The sequence below is a fragment of the Podarcis filfolensis genome (assembly GCF_964270895.1).
Source record: "Podarcis filfolensis genome assembly, chromosome: 14".
NCBI classification, from domain to species: Eukaryota; Metazoa; Chordata; class Lepidosauria; order Squamata; family Lacertidae; genus Podarcis; species Podarcis filfolensis.
The window spans coordinates 15,066,346-15,078,500 of NC_139616.1; the positions used below are offsets into that span (position 1 = coordinate 15,066,346).

Sequence of the window (12,155 nt, forward strand, 5' to 3'; positions counted from 1 at the left end):
ATGAAAAGAGGACCGGGCTCCTGTACCTATAGCAGATGGAGAGAAGAGGGAATCAGAACTCAATTCTCTTTTGCATCATCAAAAGGTCACTAGGAGTCTTAATCCTGCTGCTTAGTCATCATTTAAGATTGGATTGTAAAAGAATGCACTTATTTGGAAGTATGCGCAATTAAATTACATAAGTGGGACTTTCTTCTGGGTACACATGCATAGAACATTAATGCTGCTGTCCCGTCCCGTCCCCCCCAGGATATGTTGGCAACTAAAGGTGTCTTTGCATTATCTTGATAATAATATCACATTATCGTGGTATTGTAATTGTTATTAATTAAATGTGTGTACCGCTCTATACCCATAGATCTCAGGGCCATAGAAGCCAACTGCTAGGAGTGGAGGGATCTTCTGCTTCCCCCAATAAAATATTTGAGGGGGACCAAGCTCCCCCAAAGCTGATGGGCATTGCGATTCAAATGGTGTGCCTGAACCATGTCATGTGATCAATTATGTGAAGAGGAGCTTACCTGCCCCCCCTATTTTGTTCTAGTTGGCACCCCTGCTCACTGCAGTTCACAACATAAAATGGCTAGTAAAGGGCCCCCTTAATAAAGGACCCCATAATGGTTAAGTCCAGTCAAAGTCAACTATGGGGTTGAGGCGCTCATCTCGCTTTTAAGGCCGAACGACCGACCTTCTGATTCTAAACCACTGAGCCTCTTGGGCTTGCCGATCGGAAGGTCGGCGGATCGAATCCGCACAACAGAGTGAGCTCCTGTTGCTCTGTCCCAGTTCCTGCCATCCTAGCAGTTTGAAAGCACATACACATTGTCATGTGAACATGGATTAAAAACCCACCACTGGAAATGCAGTGAGTGTACAAGAGTGTGACTGCAGTTTGCATTAACACTATCTGTTGTTGTTGTTTAGTCATGTCAAACTCTTTGTGACCCCATGGACCAGAGCATGCCAGGCACTCCTGTCTTCCATTGCAGTTTGGTCAAACTCATGCTGGTAGCTTCGAGAACACTGTCCAACTATCTTGTCCTCTGTCACCCCCTTCTCCTTGTGCCCTCCATCTTTCCCAACATCAGGGTCTTTTCCAGGGAGTCTTCTCTTCTCATGAAGTGGCCAAAGTATTGGAGCCTCAGCTTCACGATCTGTCCTTCCAGTGAGCACTCAGGGCTGATCTCCTTAAGAATGGATAGGTTTGATCTTCTTGCAGTCCATGGGACTCTCAAGAGTCTCCTCCAGCACCATATGCCAACACTATATGCCAGACATTATATAATTTCTTACATATCATAATTGATTTTCATTGCTTCGCATTTTGTCCCTATTTGTTGTTGCTCATGGCTTCTCCTGTGTCATAGTCTCTTAATATTGCTGTGTGCTTTTTAAAAATACATATATGGCTGCTTTAGACAATGAATTAGAACGGTGAAATAGAAATCTATTCGCAAAACTAAGTAAGCAAAGTGAGTAACTGCACGGAACCACCCACGACCGCTCCCAGCAGAAGGTCACATGTGGTCTTTGCAGGATAAAGGCCAGAGTTAAGCGGCTGCAGAAGCCCAGTTCTTGCGCCGCCCTGAACACGCGATAAACGGCGGCTGAGAAACCCTCGCACCGCCCTAGTGCGGTCTCCAAACAGGCAGGCGCAGCTGCTGGGAACACGTGCCAGCAAACCCGGGCTTGCTGCTGCTGCGTTACGTGTGAAACGGCCCTGTGCTTACTTTGCAGTTGCTGCTGATTTGCAAATTTTAGAAATTAGAAATAAAAATCCAGTTGCCTCCTTGACCTCGAATAGCCTTCTTTCTTAAGCCCCTAGAAAGCATCGGGAGGCCCCCTCCGCCGCCCGAGCAGCAAAGGCGCTCTCCGCCTCGCCTTCCTCGCTCGGCCCTCTCGCGCACCCGCGTCTCTGGCTTCCGACGTGGCGCCTCCTGCACGCGGAGCTCCATCTTCCCTCGCCGTCTCTAAGCGATAACGGAGCGTGGGCGTCCCCGCCAAGTTCTCTCGGGGTTTTTTTGCTTAGGTTCCAGAGAACCGACCAATAGCCGGGCGAGCTGCCTTCCGTCTCATTTGCATAGTCGTCGCCGTTGGCCAATGGGCGGGCGTGCAGCGTGTTTGGAATGCTCTGGTCCTCCCCTGCGCGCTCTCCCGGGTGGCGACGGAGCGGGCGGCTGCCTTGGCGGAGCAGCCCGAGGAGGAAAGCTCTTGCCAGCTGCTCGGCCGGGGCATCGGCCCTGGAAACGCCTCTGCTTTCCCTTGGCTGGAGACTCCTCCGCGTGCAGCTCTTGCTGCGCCCGGAGCGGAGGGATCATGTCGGTGGCGGGCCTGAAGAAGCAGTTCCACAAAGCCAGCCAGGTAAGAGAAGCTTTAGGCGCTGAGGAAGATGGTTTGTTTGGTAGAAACCTTGCAACCCTCCGTGCCAAGCTGGGAGGAATTGCATAGCACTTTTTATCACCTGCTCTTTTATGTCGGGTCTTATCTATAGCTCCGTATTGCCTACACGGACTGGCAGCGGCCAATCCGACCTGGAGATGCTGGCTGTGGTTGAACCCGGGACCTTTGATCCGCAGAGTAGGTGCTCTGCGTTTCCCCAGTGAATTGCTCCACCTGAGGATCCACCGTTGGACTTCCCTATCAGATTTTCCTGGGTGCACTAGACCTGGGCTCTTTTCCTGGGCCATTTTGCACATTATGTGGGAGAGAATTTGTGTTTTCTCAGAAAAGAGTTGTAGCCAGTCACCGGTCCCCCATGGACCCCTGTGGCCAGATGTGTATTTTGCAAATGCCAAACTTGTGATGTTTGTATGTATTTAGGGAACACATCATTGTATGCAGAGAGAGAGAGAAAATGTGGGGAGAGTTGAAGAAATGAAGTCCAGATATCGCTTTGGGCAATCCTTTTCTTGCTCTCTCAGGCATAGCAACTCCTTTGCGATATCCAGTTTACCTCTTGGGTAACCCATCTCAGGGAATTCAACTTTCCCCCTTCTCTGGAGGTGATCATGCTTACTCTGGATTAAGCTCTGTTATTGTATGATGGAACTCGCTCTTGAGTAAGCAACCTATATCTGTTTAATTCTTCCCTTCCTTCTTCCGTGCCATAATAGCATTGGAGGGGTGGTTATTATTTCTGATTCTGTATTTCCAGGCCTCACTTGGTCTTGTGCTAGGTGCTGTATTTGTATGCCATTAAGCCCATGTTTCTGTGTTGTCCACCCCTCGCTCCATAGTCCTGCTTAGTCTAACACATGGGAATTAAACAGACCATCTTGGATGGTTGGGCTGGGAGCCCATTATATGCTAATGATGTTGGTCGATAGATCTCCAGATCAACATGCTGGTTAGTTTGTAGAAGGTTCTGTGACGTGTGTTTTCCAGTGCTTCATGCTTTGGAGGGGATATTGTGTTTTTGGTTTAGATTTGCTGTGGATTTGTATTTTTCTGAAAGAGAAGTCCTGTTTGCCTCTCTCAGGCTCCCTCAATCCTGGACGTCAGAGATGGGCAGCCTTGAGCTGTCCTGGCCTCTCTCTGTGGCCCTCACATGACTCACCAGCCCTGCCTCACATGCTCCTTGAGCATTTATGGTTGACTGGAACAAATGTGGGCTTTCAATCCTGGTGTCTTTGGCTTGCTTAAGGGTGCAAGAGGTGGACTAAAAAAGGTTCCCTACCCTTGTCGTACGTTAGTGAATGGACTTCATAATCCTCTACAGACTTTTATATGCCCGTTACCTTTTTTTCCATCTGCTAGGATGCTGTTCTCTTCTTCTTTACAGACATTTGGTTGTATCTCTTCCTCTCTTCTATTTACCCCCTAATCCTTCATGAATAAGTTTTCCCTTCTTTCATCCAAGGCTGGTTTCCTTGTCTTCCATTGCCAAAGAGAAAGGTATCTTCGTATTACCATATTTTTCGCTCTATAGGACGCACCGGACCATAGGACGCACCTTGTTTTAGAGGGGGAGAACAAGGAAAAAAATTATCTCCCTCTCTGCTCAGCTCCCCTTCAGCGAAGTGGCAGGAGAAACGGAGCCCCTTCGGTCGGAGCCAAACAGTACAAATTGAGAGCATTTGCAGATGATTTAGTATTGACATTACAGGAGCCAGAATCTAGTACTAAAAGGGTTTTAGAACTAATTCAAGAATTTGGTCAAGTGGCAGGATTCAAACTGAACAAGTCAAAAACTAAGAGAAAAAGGTTTAGAGAAAAAGGTTTTAGAGAAAAAGGTTTTAGAGAAAAAAAACACCGATTGAGAGAGAGAGGTTTCAGAATGAGACAGGTCTGAATGTGGTCAAGAAAGTGAAATACTTGGGGATTAACATGACAGCAAAAAATGGGAACTTATTTAAAGATAATTATGAAAAATGTTGGACGGAAGTGAAAAAAGACTTAGAAATTTGGTCAAATTTGAAGCTTTCCTTGTTGGGTCGAATTGCAGCTATAATGTATTGCCTAGAATGCTGTTTTTGTTTCAAACACTGCAAATTGTGGACAAGATGGATTGTTTCAAGAAGTGGCAGAAAGATATATCTAGATTTGTCTGGCAGGGCAAGAAGCCCAGAATAAAATTAAAGATATTAACTGATGCAAAGGAAAGGGGTGGATTTGCCCTGCCAGACTTTAAACTTTACTATGAATCAGCAGCATTCTGCTGGTTGAAAGACTGGCTGCTTCTTGAGAACACAGACATTTTGGATTTAGAAGGTTTTAATAATGTCTTCGGGTGGCATGCATATTTGTGGTACGACAAGGTTAAAGCACATAAAGCATATGTGCTTTAAGAACCATATTGTCAGGAAAGCTTTGTTCAATGTTTGGATAAGATATAAGGATTTATTGGAAAATAAAACCCCAAGGTGGCTGTCACCAATGGAAGCAAAAGCCCAGAAAAAGCTCAATATGGAGGCCAAATGGCCGAAATATTGGGAAATTTTGGAACAAGAGGGAGATAGACTAAAACTGCAGAGTTTTGAGAAACTAAAAAACAAAGTGCGAGATTGGCTTCATTATTATCAGATAATGGAGGCATATAATTTGGACAAGAAAATTGGCTTCCAGGTGGAAAAATCAAAATTAGAAACAGAACTGTTGGAACCCAAAACTAAGATTTTGTCAAGGATGTACAACTTACTGTTGAAATGGAATACACAGGAGGAAACGGTGAAATCTGCTATGATTAAATGGGCACAAGATGTTGGACACAACATCATGATGGCTGACTGGGAACAGTTATGGACCACAGGTATGAAGTTCACGGCATGCAATGCCTTAAGAGAGAATATAATGAAAATGATATACAGGTGGTACATGACACCAGTCAAGCTTGCGAAAATTTATCATTTGCCCGATAATAAATGTTGGAAATGTAAAGAGACTGAAGGTACATTCTTTCACCTTTGGTGGACGTGCCCAAGAATCAAGGCTTTCTGGGAGATGATATATAATGAAATGAAAAAGGTATTTAAATATACCTTCCTGAAGAAACCAGAGGCCTTCCTTCTGGGCATTGTCGGCCAATTGGTGCCAAAGAAGGACAGAACTTTTTTATGTACGCTACAACAGCAGCAAGAATACTTATTGCAAAGTATTGGAAGACACAAGATTTACCCACTTTGGAAGAATGGCAGATGAAGGTGATGGACTATATGGGATTGGCAGAAATGACTGGCAGAATCCGAGACCAGGGAGAAGAGTCGGTGGAAGAAGATTGGAAGAAATTTAAAGACTATCTACAGAAATATTGTAAAATTAATGAATGTTAGAATGATGTTGGATAGAAATGAAGTGGTTTCCAGCTGTAATGCTTTAAGAGAATATGAAAAAAGGGTTATAAATAGGTAAAAACATAATGGTAAGGATTTGCTGAACCAACAATTTGAGGTGGAATACAAAAAAGGGAGGTATGAGGAGGTCTGGGAAACAAGCTAAAAGAAAATAAGCAATGGAAAATTTGTGTGTTTTTAATTATTTTTATTTTGAATTTTTGTTATTTTTTTATTTTATTTTATTGTAATACTTTAAAAAATCTTAATAAATATCTTATAAAAAAAAGAGAGAGAAACGGAGCCCCTTCCATTTCTCCTCCCGCTTGGCTGAAGGGGCACTGTGCAGCTCTCCCTCTCTGCTGAAGCCAGGAGAGTCTTGCTCTCCTGGCTTCAGCGAAAGGAACCTGAAGCCTCCGGAGTGCAGCGGGAACTCGTGCTGCTCTCCGAAGGCTTCATGTTGCTTTGCTGAAGCCTGGAGAGTGAGAGGGGTCGGTGTGCACCGACCCCTCTCACTCTCCAGGCTTCAGCAAAAGCAACATGAAGCCTCCGGAGCACGGAGGGAGCTCTCCCTCTGCGCTTCGGAGGCTTTGCGTTGCTATCGCTGAAGCCAAGGAGCCTGCCTTCGCTCCATAGGACGCACACACATTTCCCCTTAAATTCTGGAGGGGAAAAAGTGCGTCCTATAGAGTGAAAAATACGGTAATTCTTTGCAGCATGCTTAGGTGGTGGTTTGTTGTGCTGTGAAGCTTTAAAGTGATTTGAAATGATCCAGTCCATCTTGGTGTTGGAAACTGCCTTATACCGAGTCAGAGCATTGGTCTATATCTCAGTGATGTCTGCACTGATTGGCAGGAGCTCTTCAGGGTCTCATGCAGGTACTCTTTCCTAGTCCTACCTGGAGATGCCAGGAATTGAACCTTCTGCGTGTCAATGTGACCATTTGGCCACAAATGCTCAAAGTGTGATAGTGCCTTTCAAACTTGGGCTTCTAAAACAGACCTCTAACTTGCCAACGGTTTGTTAATTAGATATATATTCCACCTTTCTCCCAAGGATCTCAAGGGCACATACCTGATTCTTCTCCCCCACCCCATGCCAGTTTTTCCCAATTCTGTGATAGTTTAGGCCAAGAAATAGTTGACTGGCCCAAAGTCAACTATTTCCAATCCAATCATTTATTGTGTTTGACTAAAAGCCATTACAAATTCAATTACATATCCAACAAGTCAATTAAAGCCTGCTAAAAGAAATCCAGAGATATACATCCACTTACAATAAGTCAAATTAATGAATTGCCTGCAGAGTCGATGGCATTGTCTTTTATATAGCTAGCGCAAATACTTTTAGCGGCTTTAGCAAATAGGGCTGTTTTGTTTGTGACAAGCGGATCGCAATCAGATAATATATTTTCACGTCAGAGTTCTGTCCCTGTAGCGGTGCCAACATCTGCTCCAAAAATCTCTTTCTGGGGTTTTGATAGAGCTGCCAATGGAGTATATAATAGGGGAGATCTTCTACCTCACCTACCCCACAAATACAAAGTCTTAAATGTCTTGGAACTTTTCCGTATCTTCCACTTAAGACTGATGTAGGCATTGTTTGAAAACGGGGAGCTGTAAATGCAGTTCTCAGGGAGGCAAAAGTAAGTGACTGCAAGAATTGAGCTTTGGTGTGGTTGTTGTTGTTGTTTAGTCGTTTAGTCATGTCCAACTCTTCGTGACCCCCTGGACCAGAGCACGCCAGGCACTCCTGTCTTCCACTGCCTCCCGCAGTTTGGTCAAACTCATGCTGGTAGCTTCGAGAACACCGTCCAGCCATTTCGTCCTCTGTCGTCCCCTTCTCCTTGTGCACTGCATCTTTCCCAACATCAGGGTCTTTTCCAGGGAGTCTTCTCTTCTCATGAGGTGGCCAAAGTATTGGAGCCTCAACTTCAGGATCTGTCCTTCCAGTGAGCACTCAGGGCTGATTTCCTTCAGAATGGATACATTTGATATTCTTGCAGTCCATGGGACTCTCAAGAGTCTCCTCCAGCACCAGAATTCAAAAGCATCAATTCTTCGGCAATCAGCCTTCTTTATGGTCCAGCTCTCACTTCCATACATCACTACTGGGAAAACCATGGCTTTAACTATACGGACCTTTGTTGGCAAGGTTAGATTTCAGCAAATAGTACCAATGAGAGAATTTTGAGATATGGATTAGAGATAAATATTGCTCGTTATCCTGTTTATAAATCCAAATCCAATCCTGAGGAGGCTTTTAATTAAAGTCAACTAGTTTCATGGCTGAGTGGCAATTTGAACCTTAGCCTTCCCCATCTTAGTCCACCCATCTGGACTATAGTGTGTGAAAACAAGATGAACTGGCTTGCAACTCTTTGTATGTTGGTAAAGTGGCATTCCTTCCCCTTCTGGCTGAGAATGTACTGCAAATAAATGACTAACATAGGCATGTGTGGGCAGAGATGCCTGTAAAATGGTTTCAAATGACTTTGGTGATAAGTTTTTTTTCCTGGGCTCTGTTAGCAGGCTGCTCAGACTTGTCTGAGCTCCTTTTGTTCTCTTAAACCTTTGTGCTGCACTGTTTTCTGGCGGGATTCGATCACATATAATTGAAGGGGAAGGCATCCGTCCGGTTGTGGCGATGCAAGTGTACCATGGCCATTTTTTTTTTCTCTCAGCGGTCCTCCCTCCTTTGGTCACTGCTGTGGATACACAACCTGACTGATCCAGGCGTGGCGGTCATCTGCAAGGGATTTCCACATGGGGGGCGGGATTGATGTTGCCACCCTTCTTGCCATGTTTGCAGACATCTTCGTAATGCTGAGTTTGTCTGCCAATGGACCTGGTGCCGGAAACCAGATCCCCATACCGCATGTCCTTGGGGATCCTGTCATCTTCCATTCTGTGGGCATGATCAAGCCAACGTAGACGTCATTGAGGCAGAAGTGTAAATATGCTGGGAATCTGCGCTTGGAGAGCACATATTGGACTCACACTGTCCATGGAGGCGAGATCAATTCTGTGTCCAGGGCAGCTGTTTATCAGCTCCATCTGGTACGCAGGCTGAGACCCTACCTGCCCGCGGACTGTCTTGCCAGAGTGGTGCATGCTCTGGTTGGACTACTGCAATGCGCTCTACGTGGGGCTACCTTTGAACTTGACCGGGAAACTACAACTAATCCAGAATGCGGCAGCTAGACTGGTGACTGGGGGCGTCCGCTGAGACCACATAGCACCGGTATTGAAAGACCTGCATTGGCTCCCAGTACGTTTCCGAGCACAATTCAAGATGTTGGTGCTGACCTTTAAAGCCCTAAACGGCCTCGGCCCAGTATACCTGAAAGAGCGTCTCCACCCCCATCGTTCTGCCCAGACGCTGAGGTCCAGCGCCGAGGGCCTTCTGGCGGTTCCCTCATTGCGAGAAGCAAAGCTACAGGGAACCAGGCAGAGGGCCTTCTCGGTAGTGGCGCCCGCCCTGTGGAATACCCTCCCATCAGATGTCAAAGAGATAAACAACTACCTGACATTCAGAAGACATCTTAAGGCAGCTCTGTTCAGGGAAGTTTTTAATGTGTGCCATATTAGTGTATTTTTGGTATTTGTGGAAGCTGCCCAAAGTGGCTGGGGAAACCCAGCCAGATGGGCGGGATACAAATAATAATAAATAATAATAATAATAATAATAATAATATTATTATTATTATTATTATTATTATTATTATTATTATTATTATTATTATTATTATATTGGTTTGAGACTCTGTCTTGCCAAGTGATGCCCAAAATCTTCCTGATGCAGTGCATATGGAAGGTGTTGAAGTATAACTCCTGGCTGGTATAAGTTGCCCACAACTCACTTCCATAAACCAGCATGCTCAGCGCTCAAGCCTGGTAGATCTTCATCTTGGTATTCAATGTTATTTTCGCATACCCTTCTGGAGGGGCGAGCCATTGCCATAGCTGCCTTGCCAATATGCTTGACCTGCTCAGCTTTGATTGAGCTGGTTATGGTGGAGCCCAGGTCAACGGAATCGTCTACCACCTCAAGCGTGTGGTCACCAGTGCTGATGCGTGCAGACTGGGATAGAGGACTCAGCTACACTGAGTCAATTACAGACGTACCTTGGAAGTTGAATGTTCGACTTCCAAAACGTTCGGGAACTGAGGCATGGCTTCTGATTGGCTGCAGGAAGTTCCTACAGCCAATCGGAAGCTGTGGAAGTCACGTCGGACGTTCGGGTTCCAAAGAGCGTTTGAAAACTGGAACAATCACTTCTGGTTTTCGATCGTTCAGGAGCCACTAGAGAGAATTGTTTGCTGCAGTGCTTTTTATTACACGGCAACCAAGTGTTTTGCTTATGTGAAGGATACCTTTGTCCACTTACTCCCCACTCAGAAGCTTAAAACTAATGAGGAGCTACTTTTTTGGGTGCTGGGCAGGGGGGAATTTGACATTTAATTTAATTACATTCAGGGCTTGTCCACACTTCTGCTTGTCTTGCGCCTAGAAAGCTCGGGTCCAAGAGGTTATCCCATGCTTTCTAGTAGACAGGTCTGAGTGGTTTTTCATTTGTCCTACCACTTTCCCAGGGCAAAACTGATTGATGATTGTTTCCATTCAGAAGTAAACATCAGGTTTTCCCAGGAGAAAGGTGGCAGGAGAAGCCCTAAGGAATTGTGCTTATGATTGAGCCCTAAGAAAAGTTTTAAGCTTGATGGTTACTCACGCAAGGCACAATACTTAGTTTCAGGCAACTGCTCCTAACAGAAAACTTGAAAACTTTAAAACTTTAAAACCTCAGCACTCTTACTAAAACCTAGACTTGGGATAGATGCTCCCTACCTAGAATGGCTAGTACTGTTACTATACCAGAAACACTTCTCCAGCCTCTTCTAGGATTTTTATTTTCCCCTCAGGAAATCGAACCAGGATGCCCTCCCTAGCTAACCCCTATAATCCCTATCAGCACAGGTCTCTTTCTCCCCAGGTCCCTATCTGACTGGCTGACAATCCCCATCTAACAGTGAGGCTACCTTTGAAGGTGACTCGGAAACTGCAATTCATCCAGAATGCGGCAGCTAGACTGGTGGCTGGGAGTGGCCACCGAGACCATATAACACCGGTCCTCAGAGACCTGCATTGGCTCCCAGTACGTTTCCGAGCACAATTCAAAGTGTTGGTGCTGACCTTTAAAGCCCTGAACGACCTTGGCCCAGTATACCTGAAAGAGCATCTCCACCCCCATCGTTCAGCCCAGACACTGAGGTCCAGCGCCGAGGGCCTTCTGGCGGTTGCCTCCCTGCGAGAAGTGAGGTTACAGGGAACCAGGCAGAGGGCCTTCTTGGTAGTGGCGCCTGCCCTGTGGAACGTCCTCCCAGCAGATGTCAAGGAAATAAACAACTATCTGACTTTTAGAAGACATCTGAAGGCAGTCCTGTTTAGGGGAGTTTTTAATGTTTGATCTTTTATCGTGTTTTGAATGTACTGTTGGGAGCTGCCCAGAGTGGCTGGGGAAACCCAGCCAGATGGGTGGGGTATAAATAATAATAATAATAATTATTATTATTATTATTATTTATTATTATTATTATTATTTCAGGGCAGTTCACAAGATAAAAATGCAACATACTTTTAGAATGCTACATGAAGTTTCCCTTTTGATCAATCTTGCATCGTTATAACACCTTTAACACTGCAAGGGTATTACTTGTTTCCTTTCACAGGCTGGCTTTCAGGTTTTGTTTGTTTGTTTGTTAAGGCTTTCGTAATAGAAAAAAAGAAAACATTTCAGAGGTAAGATCAGGTCCTTCCTGATCAACTGCGAGTTCTGTTTGCTTAAAGCAGCCTTTCCCAATCTGGTGCTCTCTGGATGTTGTTAGATTCCAACTCGCAAGGGGCATTTCTGATTCCCTCAGAATCACAGAACTGTAGAGTTGGAAGGGACCCTGAGGATCATCTAGTCCAACCCCCTGCAGTGTAGGAATATGCAGCTTCCCGTGCAGGGATTGAACCTGCAACCTTGGCATTATTAGCACCACACTCTAACCAACTGAGCTATCCACCTATTCTGCAACTCAGGGTCCCCACACCCTCCATAAACTGGCTTGTCTTGGAAAGGAGGATGCAGAAAGTCTAATACAGCTGCAGAAACTTCCCTGCAGTTCTCTGGGCCCCTGGAGAATGGTTGGTGGGCTGGGGTTGGGGCTCTGCAAAGTGATCTGGGTGAGACAGGTACAGGAGCCCTGAGAGAATAAAGCGTTGGCAACGCAAGAAGGGAGTCAACCCGTATTCAACTTCTGCATCTCCAGCTAGCCCTGCCTACCCCAACTTCCCCTGAACCTTCTACTGGGGCTTCTTCCTTCTTCCACCCTCCTCATACTG

General features: G+C 45.6%; 1 protein-coding gene across 2 annotated transcripts in view; it reads left to right on the forward strand.

Moving 5' to 3' along the window:
* Positions 1 to 2,143: 2,143 nt before the first annotated feature.
* The window catches only part of SH3GL3 (SH3 domain containing GRB2 like 3, endophilin A3), a 44,956-nt gene continuing 34,944 nt past the window's right edge, over positions 2,144 to 12,155 (forward strand). For both annotated transcript variants that reach the window (XM_083586845.1, XM_083586844.1), the window contains exon 1: positions 2,144 to 2,361. Coding sequence is in view for 1 of the 2 variants with exons in the window: in XM_083586844.1 (XP_083442970.1) it covers positions 2,317 to 2,361 (45 nt within the window). In the remaining variant the exon portion in view is untranslated. The remainder of the gene's footprint in view (positions 2,362 to 12,155) is intronic.